Source organism: Neovison vison, chromosome 6, assembly GCF_020171115.1.
Source record: "Neovison vison isolate M4711 chromosome 6, ASM_NN_V1, whole genome shotgun sequence".
NCBI classification, from domain to species: domain Eukaryota; kingdom Metazoa; phylum Chordata; class Mammalia; order Carnivora; family Mustelidae; genus Neogale; species Neogale vison.
This window is the reverse complement of record NC_058096.1, coordinates 68,267,809-68,290,057: the sequence shown is the minus strand read 5'-3', so window position 1 is coordinate 68,290,057 and position 22,249 is coordinate 68,267,809. Positions and strand designations below refer to the sequence as shown.

The window sequence follows — 22,249 nt, the reverse complement described above, 5'->3', positions numbered from 1 at the left end:
GATAATGATAATAATTATGTTAATGTTGTCGGGGATAAAGATTTCCAATGTAAGAGGAAAGAGAGACAGTATAAAGTCAAAGTTAGACTAAAAATCTTGTAATATTAAATTTAAATTAGAAACATGGAAGAAGGAAGGAAGGAAGGAAATAAACAGAAAAGTAGTCAAAAGGAAGAAAGAAAAAGAAAGCAAAGCAAGCCAGCCTGCCAGCCAGAGAGGCTATATTAATATCAAACAAAGTAGATTTCACAACAAAGAATATTTTCAGGGACAAAGAGGGTCATTTTATAATACTGGAGAATTCAATTTATTAAGAAGTTATAACAATCCTAAATGTTAAGCTCATAACATTAGAGCTACAAAACAAATGAAGCAAAAACTGATAGAACTCAAGAAGAAACAGACAGGGGCACCTGGGTGGCTCAGTGGGTTAAAGCCTCTGCCTCCGGCTCAGGTCAGGATCCCAGAGTCCTGGGATTGAGCCCCGCACCAGGCTCTCTGCTGCCTCTCTGCCTACTTGTGATCTCTGTCTGTCAGATAAATAAATAAAATCTTAAAAAAAAAATCATTAAAAAAAATCTAAATAGTTATGTATCTATTTAAAAAACTAAATTCCTGATCTCCCTGATTCGAAGAAGTGGTGATGCAACACGGGGGCTTAAGTGGGTAGAAGAATCCATGAAACAAGACGGGATAGGGAGGGAGACAAACCATAAGTGACTCTTAATCTCACGAAACAAACTGTGGGTTGCTGGGGGGAGGGGGGTTGGGAGAAGGGGGGTAGGGTTATGGACATTGGGGAGGGTATGTGCTTTTGGGTAAATTGGAAGGGGAGGTGAACCATGAGAGACTATGGACTCTGAAAAACAATTTGAGGGGTTTGAAGTGGCGGGGGGGGGGTGGGTGGGAGGTTGGGGTACCAGGTGGTGGGTATTATAGAGGGCACAGCTTGCATGGAGCACTGGGTGTGGTGAAAAAATAATGAATACTGTTTTTCTGAAAATAAATAAATTGGAAAAAACAACAACAACAAAAAAAAACCCCTAAATTCCTGATTAAAGACATTCCCACCAAAAAACAAAAACACTTCAGGCCCAGAAGACTTCGCTGGTGAATTCTTATACTATTCACGTAAAAAACAAGTTATATTAATTATATACAACCCCAGAAAACCGGGGGGGGGATCAGAATACTTCCCAATTCATTCAACGAGGTCATTATTCCCAATTCCAAAACAAGACAAAGACATTACAAGAAAACTACAGATCAACATCCTCCATAAACACAGATACATAAAAACCTGAACAAAATTTTAGCAAATCAAAGCCAACAAAATATAACAATGATAAAATTACATGACCAAGTGGAGGTTGGTTTAACTTCAAAATTCAATCAACAAAATTCCCCATATTAACAGATGAAAACAGAAAAGGAGTAAGATAATGTGAATACACATTCTTGATACAAACATTCTCAGCAAACCAGGAACAGAAGGGAACTTTCTCAATCTGATAAACAACAGCTAACATCACACTTAATGGTAAAAAAAACTGAATAAATTTCCTCTAAAATAAGGAATAAGACAAAGAAGTTTGTTCTCACACCTTCTATTCAATATAGTACTAGAGGTTCTAGCCTGTGCGATCAGGCAAGAAACAGAAATAAGAGGTATCAGACTAAAAAGAAAGAAGTAAAACTGTCTATCCAGATGACACAATCACCTACAGAAAATAAACAAACTAGTAGAACAAATCAGTGAATGTAACAAGGTTGCAGAATACAAACAATTTAAAAAAAATTTTTCTATATACTAGCAACAAACAACCATTTATTCAACTTGTTTTTTTCTCTCTTCACCCACCCCTCCCCACCAGGTTTTTTCTCTCAGTCTGTTTCTCTAATATAAAAAGCACTGCCTGAACTTCATGTCACCCAGTACCTATTTCATTTTTCTGTTTCTCTTTCCAAAATTTTTTTTTAAAGATTTTATTTATTTATTTGACGGAGATCACAAGTAGGCAGAGAGGCAGGCAGAGAGAGAGAGGGGGAAGGGGGCTCCCTGCTGAGCAGAGTGCCCAATGCTGGGTTTAATCCCAGGACCCTGAGAATATGACCTGGGCCAAAGGCAGAGGCTTAACCCACTGAGCTACCCAGGTACCCCATGTCTTTCCAAATGTTTTGACCTCCCTTTCACTCCTCACCCTACTGAAATCTACTTTTTCTATGTTCATCATTCTATGGAAACGCTCCTCATTAAACTCTTTGTTAAACTCCTCCTAAGTGTCAAATGCTATCCTTATTTTCAGGGCTCTTCCTACTAGCTTTCTTGGCTGCATGCAATTCTTCCTATCACTCCCTCCTTCCTTAAAGACATCTTCTTTCTTTGCTTCCTTGGCCTATACTCTACTAATTTTTGTCATATCTCTTGTCTCCCTCGTGTCTTCCTCTCCCGCTATTCTACTTCTACTGCTGGATCTCTTCTCAGTCAGCTGGTCTCTTTGCACTATATAACCTCCCTCTAAGGCTGTTTTTATCACATCTCTTCTTATGGCTACCACTACCATCAACTTTGTATTTCTATTTGAGTTCTCACCACAGAGTTTAAGATTTTTATATCCAAATGCCTGATGGAAATCCCTACCCAGATGTTCAAGAGCAGCTTAAACTCAACTCATTACCATCTCTTATTAAAGAAGCTCCTCCTCTAGAATTTCCTCTTTATTGTAAACACCACCATCTACCCAGCAACACAATCTGGAAATCTAGAAGCCACACTTAAGATGCATTACTACTTCCTCACTTTCTATATCTACTCTGTAAGTTTTAGTGATTCTACTCTTTAAATATTTCTTCATTTATCCTATCATTTCTGTAACAACTGTTTGGGTCAGAATCCATCATCTCTTACTTGGATCACCCTAACACCCTTCAAATTCACCTCCCAGTTTCTACACTTAATTGCTGTCACAAATCTGATCTAAAATGCAAATTTGTCCATATTACTCTATTGTCTAAAATCTTTCAAGAGTTCCATGTGCTCTTGTAAGCTTTGTAAGTTCATTTGGTACCTAAGAGACTCCAAGATCTGGCTTCAGTCCATCTCACCCATCTTTGAGCTTCATATGCTCAGCAACATCAGACTGTTTTTAATTATTCTCTCTCCCTCTTTCACCATGTTTCTTCTTCCACACTTTTGCCTGTATTGTTTTTTCCTTTGGGAAAAAAATAAAATCTCACTTCTTCTAGGCAAGCTACTTTCTATTCATACTTTAAGAAGACAAATGTTACCTTCTTTCTTCATTTAGTTGTTTCAAAGAATTATTTAGCACCTATTAGTGCCAGGCTCTGGGGGTTATGAGGTAAATAAGACAAATATGTTCCTACTCTCATGGAGCTTAGAGTCTACTTGAAATAACAGATGACAAGCAATGAAAATAAAACAGTAATTACAAATAGTGGCAAGGTGCTAAGAAAAAAGAATAGGGTGCCCTATTTTAAAATAAGTGATATTTAAGCTAAAACTTCAAGGATGAGAAGGAACAAGCTAGAAGAAGAATAGGCGTGCCAGGCAAAAAGCATAGATCTGGATCTCTGAACAGGAAGAGTATATGTCACATTTGAGGTATTGAGAGAAGGCCGGTGAACACATGAACAAGAGGAAGCGTACCACAAGATGAAATCTGAGACAGGCAGTGCCAGAACATGGGTGGCCTTATGAGCCAAGTTAAAGGGCTTGTTTTAGGGTACCTGGGTGGCTGAGTGGGTTAAGCCGCTGCCTTCGGCTCAGGTCATGATCTCAGGGTCTAAGATCGAGTCCCGCACTGGGCTCTCTCAGCAGGGAGCCTGCTTCCCTCTCTCTCTCTCTCTCTCTGCCTGCCTCTCTGCCTACTTGTGATCTCTCTGTCAAATAAATAAATAAATAAATAAATAAATAAATAAATAAAGGGCTTGTCTTATCCTAAATGAAATAGGAATCACTAAGTGTTTCATCAGGGTAATGACATGAGATAATTTAAGTTTTAAAAGACTGCTCTGAGTTGCTATGGAGAGAAAGGACTACAGAGTAGAAGGCCAGTTAAGACTATTGAAATAATCAAGGTAACAAATGGTTGCTGGTTTGAAAAACGATGTCATTAGATATTAAAAATCAGAAAATTCAAGAAATATTTCATATCATCAATAAGAAAGGGATCCAATGTGTGTGGGGACAGAGAGAAGAAAAGATTTTAAATGATTCTCAGATTTCTGGCTTGGGTAATTAGGCCCATGGTGGTTCCAACTGCTAAGGCTATGGGGAGAAGTTGTACAGATATGACAGTCAATGCTTCAGTTTCAAATGTGTTAAATTTGCAATGATGTGAGACATCAAAGCAGAACTGCCAAAAAAGATAGGTGGACGTATGAGGGCAGTGTTCAGAAAAAGACCTGAGTTAAATGCACAGGTATAGACAATTTTCTTAACTTCTTATTTTGAAATAATTTCTGACTTTCAAAAACTTGCAAAATTAACATTTTGTTTAACCAGAGTAAAACTACAGAAACAGGAAAACAACACTGATACAATGTTAATGATAATATTAATCTTCTGGTTTTTACTCAAATTTTGCCAATGTCCTTTCTCTCATCCAGGATGCAATAAAGGATCTCACATTGCATTCAGCTGTCACGTCCTCCTAGTCTCTTTCATCCTAAAACACTTCCTTAGTTTTTCTTCTTCGTCCCATGATCTTGTCAGTATTAGACAGTTCTTTTGTAGAATACTCCTTCATTTGAATTTGATGTTTCCTCATGATGATCTGAAGTTATGCATATTGGTGTCCTTCTCAATGCATCATACTAGGAGGCTGGATGTCTCATTACCAGAGATATTAACTTGGGTCACACAGTTAACTTTATAATATCAGACATCTACAGGGAAATTCTTTGAGACTATGCAAATATGCTGTTTGCCTTCATACGTATGCCCACTTAATTTAGCATCCAAAGATGCAATACTACTGTAGTATGCCAATGTTGATTTTTTATTCCCAAGATCTGTCCTACATTCATTAATTATAATTCTACTAAAGAAAAAGTAATCCTTTCTCCCCAATGTGTTTATTTATTTATATATCAGCACTGGCTCATGGATTTTTATTCTATAGCACTGCCTCATGGATTTCTTCTGTAATTTTCATTATTTATTATGATGCTGAAATTGTCCCAGTTTAGTTACTTGGAGGTCTTTCAAGCTGGCTTCAATGTCTTTTCTACATGCATTATTATTATCATCATTATTATTATTAGCACTTTCTTACTTTCTGACTCTACAGATGCTCTGAGCTCATCTTGTATTTTTCCATGTTCAAGTCCTGAATCAGCCAATGCTTAAAAAAATTCAGATTTCTTTTAACTGGAATAGCTCTAGTACTGCAGCCATTTGCCAATATGTGCCTATTTAAATCTAAATTAATTAAAACTGGATGAAATTAAAAATTCCATTCTTTAGTTGCCAAAAAAATGCAGTTTAAGTTTTCAATAGCCACATATTAGTGGCTACCATACTGGACAGTTAAGCTATAAAATATTTTCATCATCACAAAAAGATCTACTGGACTGCACTGCCTGGAAAATGATATTTAAAAACCCAGGTAAAGGGCACCCAGGTGGCTCATTGGGTTAAAGCTTCTGCCTTCAGCTCAGGTCATGATCTCAGAGTCCTGGGATCAAATCCCGCATCAGGCTCTCTGCTCAACGGGGAGCCTACTTCCCTCTCTTTACCTGCCTCTCTGCCTACATGTGATCTCTCTCTCTCTCTATCAAACAAATAAAATCTTTTAAAAATACGGGACGCCTGGGTGGCTCAGTTGGTTGGACGACTGCCTTCGGCTCAGGGCGTGATCCTGGAGTCCCGGGATCGAGTCCCACATCAGGCTCCCAGCTCCATGGGGAGTCTGCTTCGCTCTCTGACCTTCTCCCCTCTCATGCTCTCTCTCACTGTCTCTCTCTCTCAAATAAATAAATAAAATCTTAAAAAAAAAAAAAAATAAGAACCAAGGTAAGGATGCTATGTCCACTGCTCCTGGGCTGACTTTGCTTCTAGGCCTTCTGTGTGAATAAAGCTAGTACACACACAGACAAACAACCCTGTACCTATTAGACAATTTTGCTTTGAGAAATCTGCCTTCAAAGGAGAACAGAGAAATGGGGATGGTAGCTGGGAGAGTCAGGTGGAGATGAGGTCTGGGGAGGCATGCCTTTTAGGATAGGAGATACTAGCACATGTCTTTTTTTTTTTTTTATAAACATATAATATATTTTTATCCCCAGGGGTACAGGTCTGTGAATCGCCCGGTTTACACACTTCACAGCACTCACCATAGCACATGCCCTCCCCAATGTCCATAACCCCACCCCCCTTCTCCCAACCCCCCTCCCCCCAGCAACCCGCAGCTTGTTTTGTGAGATTAAGAGTCACTTATGGTTTGTCTCCCTCGCAATCCCATCTTGTTTCTTTTATTCTTCTCCTACCCCCTTAAGACCCCATGTTGCATCACCACTTCCTCATAGCAGGGAGATCATATGATAGTTGTCTTTCTCCGCCTGACTTATTTTGCTAAGCATGATATGCTCTAGTTCCATCCACGTTGTCGCAAAAGGCAAGATTTCATTTCTTTTGATGGCTGCATAGTATTCCATTGTGTATATATACCACATCTTCTTGATCCATTCATCTGTTGATTGACATCTAGGTTCTTTCCATAGTTTGGCTATTGTGGACATTGCTGCTATAAACATTCGGGTGCACGTGCCCCTTTGGATCACTACGTTTGTATCTTTAGGGTAAATTCCCAGTAGTGCAATTGCTGGGTCATAGGGCAGTTCTATTTTCAACATTTTGATGAACCTCCATGCTGTTTTCCAGAGTGGTTGCACCAGCTTGCATTCCCACCAACAGTGTAGGAGGGTTCCCCTTTCTCCGCATCCTCGCCAGCATCTGTCATTTCCTGACTTGTTGATTTTAGCCATTCTGACTGGTGTGAGGTGATATCTCATTGTGGTTTTGATTTGTATTTCCCTGATGTCGAGTGATATGGAGCACTTTTTCATGTGTCTGTTGGCCATCTGGAAGTCTTCTTTGCAGAAATGTCTGTTCATGTCCTCTGCCCATTTCTTGATTGGATTATTTGTTCTTTGGGTGTTGAGTTTGCTAAGTTCTTTATAGATTCTGGACACTAGTCCTTTATCTGATATGTTGTTTGCAAATATCTTCTCCCATTCTGTCAGTTGTCTTTTGGTTTTATTAACTGTTTCCTTTGCTGTGCAAAAGCTTTTGATCTTGATAAAATCCCAATAGTTCATTTTTGCCCTTGCTTCCCTTGCCTTTGGCAATGTTCCTAGGAAGATGTTGCTGCGGCTGAGGTCGAAGAGGTTGCTGCCTGTGTTCTCCTCAAGGATTTTGATGGATTCCTTTCTCACATTGAGGTCCTTCATCCATTTTGAGTCTATTTTCATGTGTGGTGTAAGGAAATGGTCCAAGTTCATTTTTCTGCATGTGGCCGTCCAATTTTCCCAACACCATTTATTGAAGAGGCTGTCTTTTTTCCATTGGACCTTCTTTCCTGCTTTGTTGAAGATTAGTTGACCATAGAGTTGAGGGTCTATTTCTGGGCTTTCTATTCTGTTCCATTGATCGATGTGTCTGTTTTTGTGCCAGTACTATGCTGTCTTAAAGATGACAGCTTTGTAATAGAGCTTGAAGTCCGGAATTGTGATGCCACCAACTTTGGCTTTCTTTTTCAATATTCCTCTGGCTATTCGAGGTCTTTTCTGGTTCTATATAAATTTTAGGATTATTTGTTCCATTTCTTTGAAAAAGATGGATGGTACTTTGATAGGAATTGCATTAAATGTGTAGACTGCTTTAGGTAGCATAGACATTTTCACAATGTTTATTCTTGCAATCCAGGAGCATGGAACATTTTTCCATTTCTTTGTGTCTTCCTCAATTTCTTTCATGAGTACTTTATAGTTTTCTGAGTATAGATTCTTAGCCTCTTTGGATAGGTTTATTCCTAGGTATCTTACGGTTTTGGATGCAACTGTAAATGGGATGGACTCCTTAATTTCTCTTTCTTCTGTCTTGTTGGTGTAGAGAAATGCAACTGATTTCTGTGCATTGATTTTATATCCTGACACTTTACTGAATTCCTGTACAAGTTCTAGCAGTTTTGGAGTGGAGTCTTTTGCGTTTTCCACATATAGTATCATATCATCTGCAAAGAGTGATAGTTTGATTTCTTCTTTGCCGATTTGGATGCCTTTAATTTCCTTTTGTTGTCTGATTGCTGAGGCTAGGACTTCTAGTACTATGTTGAATAGCAGTGGTGATAATGGACATCCCTGCCATGTTCCTGACCTTAGCAGAAAGGCTTTCAGTTTTTCTCCGTTGAGAATGATATTTGTGGTGGGTTTTTCATAAATGGCTTTGATAATATTGAGATATGTGCCCTCTATCCCTACACTTTTCAGAGTTTTGATCAGGAAGGGATGCTGTACTTTGTCAAATGCTTTTTCAGCATCTATTGAGAGTATCATATGGTTCTTGTTCTTTCTTTTATTGATGTGTTGTATCACATTGATTGATTTGCGGATGTTGAACCAACCTTGCAGTCCTGGAATAAATCCCACTTGGTCATGGTGAATAATCCTTTTAATGTACTGTTGAATCCTATTGGCTAGTATTTTGGTAAGAATTTTTGCATCTGTGTTCATCAAGGATATTGGTCTATAGCTCTCTTTTTTGATGGGATCCTTGTCTGGTTTTGGGATCAAGGTGATGCTGGCCTCATAAAATGAGTTTGGAAGTTTTCCTTCCATTTCTATTTTTTGGAACAGTTTCAGGAGAATAGCAATTAGTTCTTCTTCAAATGTTCGGTAGAATTACCCTGGGAAGCCGTCTGGCCCTGGGCTTTTGTTTGTTTGGAGATTTTTAATGACTGTTTCAATCTCCTTACTGGTTATGCGTCTGTTCAGGCTTTCTATTTCTTCCTGGTTCAGTTGTGGTAGTTTATATGTTTCTAGGAATGCATCCATTTCTTCCAGATTGTCAAATTTGTTGGCGTAGAGTTGCTCATAGTATGTTCTTGTAATTGTTTTTATTTCTTTGGTGTTAGTTGTGATCTCTCCTCTTTCATTCATGATTTTATTTATTTGGGTCCTTTCTCTTTTCTTTTTGATAAGTCTGGCCGGGGTTTATTAATTTTATTAATTCTTTCAAAGAACCAGCTCCTAGTTTCGTTGATTTGTTCTATTTTTTTGGTTTCTATTTCATTGATTTCTGCTCTGATCTTTATGATTTCTCTTCGCCTGCTGGGTTTAGGGTTTCTTTCTTGTTCTTTCTCCAGCTCCTTTAGGTGTAGGGTTAGGTTGTGTACCTAAGACCTTTCTTGTTTCTTGAGAAAGGCTTGTACCGCTATATATTTTCTTCTCAGGACTGCCTTTGTTGTGTCCCACAGATTTTGAACCGTTGTGTTTTCATTATCATTTGTTTCCATGAACTTTTTCAATTCTTCTTTAATTTCCTGGCTGACCCATTCATTCTTTAGAAGGATGCTGGTTTAGTCTCCATGTATTTGGGTTCTTTCCAAACTTCCTCTTGTGGTTGGGTTCTAGCTTCAGAGCATTGTGGTCTGAAAATATGCAGGGAATGATCCCAATCTTTTGATACCAGTTGAGTCCTGATTTAGGACCGAGGATGTGATCTATTCTGGAGAATGTTCCATGTGCACTAGAGAAGAATATGTATTCTGTTGCTTTGGGATGAAATGTTCTGAATATATCTGTGATGTCCATCTGGTCCAGTGTGTCATTTAAGGCCTTTATTTCCTTGTTGATCTTTTGCTTGGATGATCTGTCCATTTCAGTGAGGGGAGTGTTAAAGTCCCCTACTATTATTGTATTATTGTCAATGTGTTTCTTTGATTTTGTTATTAATTGATTTATATAGTTGGCTGCTCCCACGTTGGGGGCATAGATATTTAAAATTGTTAGATCTTCTTGTTGGACAGACCCTTTGAGTATGATATAGTGTCCTTCCTCATCTCTTATTATAGTCTTTGGCTTAAAATCTAATTGATCTGAGATAAGGATTGCCACCCCTGCTTTCTTCTCATGTCCATTAGCATGGTAAATTCTTTTCCACCCCCTCACTTTAAATCTGGAGGTGTCTTCGGGCTTAAAATGAGTTTCTTGGAGGCAACATATAGATGGGTTTTGTTTTTTTATCCATTCTGATACCCTGTGTCTTTTGATTGGGGCATTTAGCCCATTAACATTCAGGGTAACTATTGAAGAGATATGAATTTAGTGCCATTTTATTGCCTGTAAGGTGACTGTTACTGTATATTGTCTCTGTTCCTTTCTGATCTACCACTTGTAGGCTCTCTCTTTGCTTAGAGGACCCTTTTCAATATTTCCTGTAGAGCTGGTTTGGTGTTTGCAAATTCTTTCAGTTTTTGTTTGTCCTGGAAGCTTTTAATCTCTCCTTCTATTTTCAATGATAGCCTAACTGGATATAGTATTCTTGGCTGCATGTTTTTCTTGTTTAGTGCTCTGAATATATCATGCCAGCTCTATCTGGCCTGCCAGGTCTCTGTGGATAAGTCTGCTGCCAATCTAATATTTTTACCATTGTATGTTACAGACTTCTTTTCCCGGGCTGCTTTCAAGATTTTCTCTTTGTCACTAAGACTTGTAAATTTTACTATTAGGTGACGGGGTGTGGGCCTATTCTTATTGATCTTGAGGGGCGTCTCTGTACCTCCTGAATTTTGATGCTTGTTCCCTTTGCCATATTGGGGAAATTCTCCCCAATAATTCTCTCCAGTATACCTTCTGCTCCCCTCTCTCTTTCTTCTTCTTCTGGAATCCCAATTATTCTAATGTTGTTTCGTCTTATGGTGTCACTTATCTCTCGAATTCTCCCCTCGTGGTCCAGTAGCTGTTTGTCCCTCTTTTGCTCAGCTTCTTTATTCTCTGTCATTTGGTCTTCTATAACGCTACTTCTTTCTTCTGCCTCATTTATCCTAGCAGTGAGAGCCTCCATTTTTGATTGCACCTCATTAATAACTTTTTTTATTTCAACTTGGTTAGATTTTAGTTCTTTTATTTCTCCAGAAAGGGCTTTTTTATCTCCCGAGAGGGTTTCTCTAGTATCTTCCATGCCTTTTTCGAGCCCGGCTAGAACCTTGAGAATTGTCATTCTGAACTCTAGATCTGACATACTACCAATGTTTGTATTGATTAGATCCCTAGCCTTCAGTACTGCCTCCTGTTCTTTTTTTTGCGGTGAATTTTTCCGCCTTGTCATTTTTTCCAGATAAGAGTATATGAAGGAGCAAGTAAAATAGTAAAAGGGTGGCTACAACCCCAGGAAAATATGCTTTAACCAAGTCAGAAGAGATCCCAAATCGTGAGGGGGGAGAAAGGTGATAAAAAGAGGTTCAGAAAGAAAGAAAGAATGAAGACGAAAAAAAAAAAGCGAATAAAGAAAAGTATAAAAAAGAAAAAAAAATATATATATATATTAGATAAACTAGTTAAAAAACGTTAAAAAAGAAAAGGCTAAAAGTTAAAAAAAATTTAGCAGGAGAAAAAAAAATTAAAAAAATGAAAAAGAAAAAATTAAATTAACTGCAAGACTAAAGAATCATAGGGAGAAAGCCATGAATTCTGTGCTTTGCATTCTCCTCCTCTGGAATCTGAAGCTCTCCTTGGTACTGAAACTGCACTCCTTGGTAGGTATACTCGGTCTTGGATGGATTTCTTGTTGATCTTCTGGGAGGCTTAGTAGGAAGGCAAGACCTTCACCACCTACAGGGGTAACTACTAAATCCTCTCAACCATCATGTCAGTGGAGGCCACAATGGAGCAGATTTCTTGTTGATCTTCTGGGGGAGGGGCCTGTTGTAGTGATTCTCTAGTGTCTTTGCCCCAGGTGGAATTGCACGGCCCTTACCAGCGGCTGGGCTGAATAATCCACTCAGGTTTACTTTCAGGAGCTTTTGTTTCCTGAGTGCTTTCCATAGAGTTCTGGAGGATGGGAATACAAATGGCGGCCTCCTGGTCTCCCGCCCGGAGGAGCCGAGAGCCTGGGGCCCCACTCTTCAGTGCGCCCTCAGAAAACAGCGCCCAGTGACTCCCATCTGCCTGATCTCCGACCATGCTCTGAGCTCACCGAGCCTGCAACCGGTTCAAGGTAAACCTGAGCTGTGAGCTCACTGTCGGCCCTGTCTCTGCCGCCGGCTTCCCCGTTCTAATACCTGTAAGCTCTGCAACACTCAGACATCCCCGATCCTTCTGTGACCCTGCGGGACCAGAGGCCACGCTAACCCCGTGTGGGCTTCACCCCGGTTTAGCCTCTGGAGCAATGTCCCTCAGCGGAACAGACTTTTTTTTTTTTTTAAAGATTTTATTTATTTATTTGACAGAGAGAAATCACAAGTAGATGGAGAGGCAGGCAGAGAGAGGAGGAAGCAGGCTCCCTGCTGAGCAGAGAGCCCGATGCGGGGCTCGATCCCAGGACCCTGAGATCATGACCCGAGCCCAAGGCAGCGGCTTAACCCACTGAGCCACCCAGCGCCCGGAACAGACTTTTAAAGTCCTGATTTTGTGCTCCGTTGCTCCGTCGCTTGCCGGGAGCCGGCCCCTCCCCCTGGGGTCTATCTTCCCGTCGCTTTGGATTCACTTCTCCGCCAGTCCTACCTTTCAGAAAGTGGTTGTTTTTCTCTTTCTAGAATTGCTGTTCTTTTTCTCTTCGATCTGCCAATGGATTTGTAGGTGTTTGCACTCTTTAGATAAGCTATCTAGCTGATCTCCTGCTAGCTGAAGCAGTCTCAGCCTGCTACTTCTCCGCCATCTTGACTCCTCCCCACCACTAGCACATGTCTTACATGTTGATGAGAACAATCTAAAAGAGAAGGTGAAGCTGATGAAACAGAAGAAGGAATAACTGAAGAAGGAAAGTCCTTGGGTAGGAGAAAAAGAACTCAGAATTCACTCTCAGAAAAAAAGGGGGCATCTCTTCTACTATAACATAAAGATGGATGCCAATACTGGTTTGCAGATTTAGAATCAGGAAAATGTGACCAATTTATAGTCTAAAGTGATGGAGGATCTCATAGGTGTTACTAGAGAAGAACAGTAAAACTCCAGGAAGTTTTAGGTACCTATGAAAGGTCTGTGATCATACGTTCAAAGTAAAATCAGTCTGTGTGACATTCTGTATCAATAATCGGTTATAGACTGAAGACAAATGAAGAGGCTGAGTTCCTTCATACTAGGATTGTTCCAGATAAAGAAGACAGATAAAGAAAAGAACAAGGAAGTTAGGGAACCAGTAAGAAAAAAATGATTACAGGGCGCCTGGGTGGCTCAGTGGGTTAAGCCACTGACTTCGGCTCAGGTCATGATCCCAGGGTCATGGGATCGAGTCCCGTGTCTGGCTCTCTGCTCAGCAGGGAGCCTGCTTCCCTCTCTCTCTCTCTCTCTGCCTGCCTCTCTGCCTACTTGTAATCTCTGTCTGTCAAATAAACAAATAAAATCTTTAAAAAAAAAAAAAAGAAAAGAAAAAAATGATTACAGGATAGATCATGGAAAACAACCTGGAGGGAAGTGAAAAATAAAAGCAGGTAAGAATGTGGTAAAGATCAATAGACAGAAGTCTTACTGAAATTTAAAAAATTCTGCAGTGGGGAGCTTCTAGGTCTTGAAGATAGTAGTAACTGCTAGGATATGAACCTTCCCATACATTACCCCCCAACCCTAAGTTTAGCAAATGACACAGAGAAAACAACACATAAAACTACACCTGCAGGGGCGCCTGGGTGGCTCAGTGGGTTAAGCCTCTGCCTTTGGTTCAGGTCATGATCTCAGGGTCCTGGGATTGTCGGGCTCTCTGCTCAGTGAGGAGCCTGCTTCCCTCTGTCTCTCTGCCTGCCTCTCTGCCTACTTGTGATCTCTGTCAAATAAAAAAATAAAATCTTTAAAAAAAAAAACAAAACTACACCTGCAGCAAAACTACCTCTCTTCTTACTGAAGAAGAGAGAATACCATGGACTCCAAAATACTTCTAAAAGTTGAGAAATCAACAATAAATTCCACAAAATTGCTACTGGAACTCTGCTACTGCAGGCCAGTAAGTATGGATCATGGGGTTTAAGTGAAAAAGAAAAGAAGGAAGGAAAGAATACAGACCACCATATGCCCATAAAAAGACCTATTTGTGAACATTTATAGCAGCTTTCTTTATAAAAGCCTCAAACTGGAAATAATTCACATACCCATCAACTGGTGAATAGGTAAACAAATGGAGTACTACTTGTTAAGAAAAAAACTGGTTTCCAGGTCCAAGTTGAGATGGAGTAGATGCATGCCTTTCTAGTCCTCCCCCATTAGGCATAGCTAAAAATCTTGGGCATTAAATATATAACAAACATAAGAAAACTCTGAGGAGTGAAGAGAAGCAAACCAGTTAGAGATCTTGGGACCCAAGGGAAGACAAGGGAGTGAATTCCCTGTTTTTTTTTTTTTTTTTGTACTTTATGTATCTTGGACTGCTTGCTAGAAGCCACCAACCTGGAACACCACCAGTGGGCATGGACAAAAAGTGCCCTAAGAAAAAGCCAGCTCTCTCTAGCCAAAGGACTAGGGCAGCTTATCAAGAGAGAAATCATTTTTAAACAATAAAAAACCTCTTACTCTAATCAAACACCATTAAAAATACTGTGGCTCCACCCAAACCCCCATCAACAAAGACCAAATGCTGAGGAGAGAGCCTAGACTTCTATCTTTAACAAGCTCTAATGGGCCCTTTCCCCCAATGGTGTCAGCAGAGACCTTTTCATCCCTACCTGGTAGCAATGATGCACTCCTCTCCCTTCATGCTGGGGTGATGTCAGAGAAGGCTTAGTAGGAAGGCAAGACCTTCACCATCCACAGGGGTAACTACTAAATCCTCTCAACCATCATGTCAGTGGAGGCCACAATGGAGCAGTAATGAGGCCCTCCTCCCCATCCCAGGCAGAGTGCCCACATGAAAGGACTAAGGGGAGCCTAAACTACCACTCCCATTCAGCAGTAATAAGGAACTCTTCTCACTTCTCCTCCAGGGGTATCAGCAGAGGCTGAGTCAGGAACTTGGATTTTTTTTTTTTTAAGATTTTATTTATTTATTTGACAGACAGAAATCACAAGTAGGCAGAGAGGCAGGGAGAGAGAGAGTGGGCGAGGCAGGCTCCGTACTTAGCAGAGAACCCGATGCCGGGCTCGATCCCAGGACCCTGAGATCATGACCAGAGCTGAAGGCAGAGGCTTGAATCCACTGAGCCACCCAGGTGCCCCAGGAACCTGGATTTCTATCTGCACCTAACAGTAATGAATAGGCAACTCCTCTCCATTTACTAGGAGAGTGTCAAGGAGTCTGGCTAAAACAGAATACTTAAATAAGATCCAGAGTCTCATAAAATAATACGCAAAATGTCCAGAGTAAAACTGAAAACCACTTATCATACCAAAATACCAATCTTCAGCTTTAAATGGAAAAAACCAAAAACCAAAAAACAAACAAAATCAGCAGATGACAACATTGAGACAACATGGATGTTGGAATTATCTGGCAAATACTTAAAAGCAGCCATCATAAAAATGATTCAATGAGCATTTACAAAAACATCTGAAATAAATGGAAATAAAAGTATCAGGAAAAAAAATAGAAAGTCCTCAGATATAAAATATATGAAGAAGAACTAAATGGAAATTCTGACATTTAAAACCAAAATAACAAACTTGATAGCTCAACAGTAGAATGGAGGGGACAGAGGTAATATCAGTGAGCCTAAAAGACAGAACAACAGAAATTACCCAACATGAACAGAGAAAACAGACTGGAGAAAAAAAAAAAAAAAGAAAAGAAAAGAAAAGAAAAAAAAGAACAGAGCCTCAGGACCTGTGGGACTATAATAGAAGATCTAACATTAATGCCATTTAAATCTCAAGAGAAGAGGAGAAAGATGGCAGAGCTGATAGAATATTAGAAGAAATAATGGCCCAAAATACCCCAAATTTGCAAAAGACAAACAGATTCAAGAATCTGATCAAACATCAAACAGGATAAACCCAAAGAAATCTATGCCAAAATACCTTACAGTCCAACTGAAACATATAGAAGACCAAAGACAAAAAGACAAACTCTTGAAAGCAGCCAGGGAGAAAAAGCATATTACCTGCATAGGAAAATAACTACAGTGAATTAAAAAACCATAAAGACCAAAAGGAAGTGACATATTTTTCATGTGCTGAAAAAAAAGGAGCTGTCAATAAAGAATTCTGTATCCACTGAAAATATCCTTCAGGAATAAAGAAATCAAGATATTCTAAAATGTCTTGAAAAAGGAAAATTAAAAGAGTATGTATGTCACTTATAGACCTACCCTAAAAGAACTACTGTTAAAAGGAGATTCTCTAAACATAAAGACAGTGATCAAGGAAGGAATCCAAAAATAACAGTAAGCAAAAAATGAATATGGAAAGAGCAAAAATATGGATAAATACAATGAACTTTGTTTTCCCTTCTTTTCTAATTTTTTAAAACTATTAGATTGCTGAAGCAAAAATTTTAACACTGATGTGGATCTCAACGTACAAAGGGAAAATATATAAGACAATTATATTACAAAAGGTAGAGGGTAAAGGGATTTAAAAGAAGGTAAGGTTTCTACACTTTATTCTAAAAAATGGCAATACCAGTAGACTATAATAGTTACACATGTACAATGCAATACCTAAAACACCAAAACACACCTAGAAAAACTATACAAAGAGATATACTACAGATAGAAAAAGAGTACACAAAAATCTAAATGGAATTTTAAAAATATATTCAGGGAACCCAGAGGAAAAAGAAAACAGGAAAAAAAGTAGAGAACAGGGGCACCTGGGTGGCTCAATGGGTTAAAGCCTCTGCCTTCTGCTCAGGTCATGGTCCCAGGGTCTTGGGATCGAGCCCCACATCGGGCTCTCTGCTCAGCCGGGAGTCTGCATCCCCTCCCCTCTCTGCCTACTTATAATCTCTGTCTGTCAAATAAACAAACAAAATCTTGAAAAAAAAAAAAAGTAGAGAACAGAAAGCAGACCAAAAAATGCCAGATTTAAGCTTAACATGTCCATAATTACATTAAAAGTAAATGCTATAAATTCACTAAATAAAAGAGATTGGCAAAGTGGATTTTAGAAAGTGACACCCAACTATATTCTATCTGTAAGAAATTACACATGACTGGATGGATCTGATTGAAAAAAGCCTATCTCAAAAGGTCATATATGGTAAGACTCCATTTACATAATGTTCTTGAAATGACAAAATTATAGATCTGGAAACAGATCAGAGGTTGCCAAAGGTTACAGATGGTAGTGAGGGAAGGAGTGGGTGTGACTATAATAGTATGGTAGCATAAGGGAGATCTTTATGGTGACAGAACAGTTCTGTATCTTGATTGCGGCAGTTACCACAAATCTACAAATACGATAAAAGACATACAATATGTTGGACACTGCACAATGTCAATTTCCTGGTTTTTAAATTTTATTATAGTTATATAAGATATAACTTATATAAGTTATATAAGGTATACTGAGTGAAAAGTACACAGGACCCCTCCCTACTTTGCAATTCCTATGATTATCTCAGAAGAAAAATTTTTAAAAAATCAAACTGTCAGAGTTCAAATCCAGATTCTACTACTTCTGTATGAATTTGGGCTTCATGCATTGTTTTGTCATATAACAGTGTCTATACCAAGTTATGACAAGAAGTAATGCCTTAAAAAAGGTATCTATGGATATGTGCAGAAATGCAGATGAATCTCAAAAGCATTATCGTAAGTGAAAGAAGCCATCTGCAAAAGCCTACATATTACATGAATCTGTTCATATGACATTTTGGAAAAGGCAAAACTATAGGGCTAAAATCAGGTCATGGTTTCCTGGTGCTGAGTGTAGGGAGAGAGGACTATACATATCTCTGATTAATGTCTCTAGTAGAGTTTTGACTTCTGAAGTCATGCTAATATTCTACATATTAAAAAAATAAAAGTAAATAACAAGGATGGGAGGGACAAACCAATTTTTAAAAAGCTGGTAGGGGAGCAGAAGACATAGTGATGCAGATGGTGGATTGAGAAGGCTCCTTTTTGGTTTCTGCCCCCTCCTTCCCTGGCAGCGTGGCCTGGGGCTACTCCCCTCCCGAACCTTTCGGAGACCCTGTCTGAGGTTTAAACCCCATTAAACTGACTGTAAACAGACCAAACAAACCAACTATTTCAAATGTTATCATATTACCAAAGTGAGCAAGGAGGGAGTGGTGGAAGGGACTAATTCAAACACTTTGACTACATGCTCTCAGTCTAGAAGAAAAATACTACAAACAAATCTTGAGCTGTTTTTAGTAAGTAAATCCAAACTGAGAAACATAAAAAAAAAAAAAAAACCCACAAAACTGGCCGTATTCTTCAAAAATCTCAATAACATGAAACACAAAGAAAAGCTAAAAATTATTACGGGTTAAGGAGATTAAAGAGACACATAAACTAAATGTAATACAATCTTAGACTGGATCCTTTCTTGCAGAGAAAAAAACTATCTTAAAGGATATTACTGGGACAGTTGACAAAAGTAAATATAATAACTGTAGATTAAAGTATTAGAATATAAAACTACATTATACTTTTAGTGTAATGATGTTAAGGTTCCTGAATTTGATAACTGTACTAGAGTTATTTCAAAGAATATCCTTATTCTTAGGAAATACACTAATACATTAATAAGGATCATGTTGCATATATGCAACCTTTTAAATAGAGTTCTAAAAAAAGTAATATTAGATATATAATATATATAAATAAGTAAAGAGAGGGGAAGAAAGAAGGAGAGAAGGAGAGAGAGAGGGAAAATGCCTCACAGGAGCTGGGGTGTTCATAATAAGGATAAGAAATTAGAGACTGGAGCAGCAATAGGAGAGGAACACTTACCCCACCCTAAGGTAAGTGGGCACGGTAGGAAACAGCCTCTAACTGAGAAGGCAGTAGAGGAAATAGTAACTCAGGTAATACTCAGATCATCAGTTAAGACAAAGAAAAAGCATTCAGAAGAAGTCAGGGACATCCAGTAGTTTGCTGATAACACAAGAAAAGTCTGGATGGACGAGAAAAGCAGAGGATTTGGCTTGGAAATTTGTACTTCCAGAGAAGTTAGAAGATTAAAGTCTGAGACACAAAAAATGACTTGAGGGCAAAAGAGGTATTTTAAAGTGGGTAAGAATCAGTACTGGTACATCCCAAGGTAGCCATTTAGTTTTAGTCTCAGGGTTCCTAATGCTCAGCTCTGTGATTAAAATTTCAGTATCTGGGGCACCTGGGTGGCTCAGTTGCTTAAGCCTCTGCCTTTGGCTCGGGTCATGATCTCAGGATCCTGGGATGGAGTCCCGCATCAGGCTCCCTGCTCAGCGGGGGGCCTGCTTCCCCCTCTCCCTCTGCTGCTCCCCCCACTTGTGCTCTCTCTCCTTCTCTCACTCTCTGTCAAATAAATAAATTCTTTAAAAAAAAAAAAAATTTCAGTATCTGGAGAGGCCCACCACCAGGAAGGCTTTCCAACTCCATTCTGCCAGAGCATAAGCTATGCTTACCCAGGATCCTGTAACAGCCTACTGCCTATCTCTATCATTTAACCCACATTCAATACATAAAGTTGAACGAATTAATGACCTATCACAGCCTGAGTGGATATGAGAAGACAAACTGGAAATCAACTTAATAAAGGAAGGACACAGCAGAATTTCATTTCTCAAAAAAAGTTTCTGAAGTATATAAAATAAGGTGTTGTCTTAAGATTCAAAGCATACATGATGCAGAATTACTTCCAACTGATTTTGGTAAAAGAAATATGCTTACTGTACAACAAGCTGCTGGCACACAGTTCCATTCTCTGTTATCAGCTCATTCAGTTTTAATTCAAGGTGAACTTTACCCTAAAATGAGAAAAAAAAAAAAAAAAACAACAGTCTATTTTACTGACCAAATACTAAAGGTAAGTACTTTTTCCAATGGTACCAATAATATCTAGTTGTTCACTAATTATATTTTAGTGATCCCTAGCACATGGCTTTGCCCACATAAAGTACTTGTTAAATTACTAATAACCAACAATGTAGATCTAGAAGTCAAATGCTCATATCAGACATGGTACTCCAATCAAAGAATTTAAAGCCCAGTTCAAAGAATATTTATGAATCTCAATTACCATGGCTTAAAAAAAAGACAGTACTTATGTTTTAAGAAGATTTAGCAGATTATAAAATGTAGAATCTTTTTTCCAGAAAAGATACACCATCAATAAGAACAGAGGCAATATCATTAAAGGTCAAGAGAAATACAATTCTAAAACAATAAGACTGGGTTAAAGCTAGTAAGATTTAATTTGTCAACAGTTTTCTGAAAATTAAAGATTCATGGAATATCTATAATATTTTAGCAGACACTGTAGGACTGGCCAGGAATCAGCAGATATATAAGACACAATCACTCCTTATAAGAAGCTCACAGTCTAGTTCAGGAGACAATAAATAAAGATAACAATCTACAACCAAAAGCATTACTGAAAAAATGGGATACTGAAAATAAATAAGTGCTTTCTTCAATAACTATTAATAAATGGATTTTTAAAAAATTCACTAGTATAAATTTAAAGTAAACTATAAACTCATGAAACAAAGGTTTAGGAACAATATACTGGAGAGCTTGAGGTTTCCACCCAGCCACTGACAATGAGCAATTCTAAACTGGTTATGAGCAATTCTAAAGTGGTTAAGATCAGTCCTGGATTACCTCCACCCAGCTGACAAGACAAATTGCCACGGCAGAGATTTCAGGGCTGTGATGTCTAGGGGCTGATGACATTAAGTAATTTCATCAGAGGTAAGAAAGTTCATTATCAAGTTACTGTTCCTCTTTGGAACAACCCCTTTTAGACATTGTTTCACAGGCATCTAACTTGAATCAGCCTCACTATTTTATGGGGGTTTGCTCCAGGAGAGTGAATCTGAGGTCTGCTAACTACAAAACTCAAGGTTAGACGGATACTAAGTGATGAGCAATAAACACTGACTGATGGATCTCAGTGCAAAAGTCTGCATGAGAAAGCTAAAACTCTAAAGAAACAAAGGCAACAGTATGAGCAAAACTGGCAGGGCGCCTGGGTGGCTCAGTGGGTTAAGCCGCTGCCTTCAGCTCAGGTCATGATCTCAGGGTCCTGGGATAGAGGCCCACATTGGGCTCTCTGCTCAGCAGGGAGCCTGCTTCCTCCTCTCTCTCTCTGCCTGCCTCTCTGCCTGCTTGTGATCTCTCTCTGTCAAATAAATAAATAAAAATCTTAAAAAAAAAAAAAAAAAAAAAACCTGGCAGTTAGGTGGAACGGGAACTAAATCAAGCAAATTTTCCACTAAAAATCCAGGCACAGGGCGCCTGGGTGGCTCAGTGGGTTAAGCCGCTGCCTTTGGCTCAGGTCATGATCTCAAGGTCCTGGGATCGAGTCCCGCATCAGGCTCTCTGCTCAGCAGGGAACCTGCTTCCCTCTCTCTCTCTCTGCCTGCCTCTCTGTCTACTTGTGATCTCTCTCTGTCAAATAAATAAATAAAATCTTTAAAAAAAAATCCAGGCACAAATATTTATAAAATCATATAAAATTTATGAAATCAGTCTTTCATTAATTCTGCTTTAAAACTCACTACCCTTAGGGCACCAGGGTGGCTCAGTGGGTTAAACCTCTGCCTTTGGCTCAGGTCATGGTGTCAGGGTCAATATCGGGCTCTCTGCTAAGCAGGGAGCCTGCTTCCCCCTCTCCCTCTGCCTGCCTCTCTGGCTACTTGTGATTTCTCTCAGTCAAATAAATAACTAAAATCTTAAAAAAAAAAAAAAATACGCATGACCCCTGCTATTTAAGAGCGACCCAGAAGAAGTCCATGATATGTAGTAATTTTTCATATTTCTCAACTAGATTTTTGAATCATCTATGCTGTCAGGCCAGCATACATGTCACTTGCCTAGTGAATGAGCCTAGCCAACTGCATCAACATTTGAATCTCAAAGCAGTTTTACTATTTTAACATGTATGCATTTTATGGTAGAAACTGTATGGTGGAAATTGGTATGGTATAGTATTG

At 39.0% G+C, this 22,249-nt stretch overlaps 1 protein-coding gene across 4 annotated transcripts in view; it reads right to left on the bottom strand.

Annotated features, from left to right (window-relative positions):
• Positions 1–22,249, bottom strand: part of RASA2 (RAS p21 protein activator 2) — a 137,123-nt gene that overhangs the window by 64,330 nt on the left and 50,544 nt on the right. For all 4 annotated transcript variants that reach the window (XM_044251497.1, XM_044251499.1, XM_044251498.1 and 1 more), the window contains exon 5: positions 19,983–20,059. In XM_044251497.1, the coding sequence (XP_044107432.1) occupies positions 19,983–20,059 (77 nt within the window). The remainder of the gene's footprint in view (positions 1–19,982; positions 20,060–22,249) is intronic.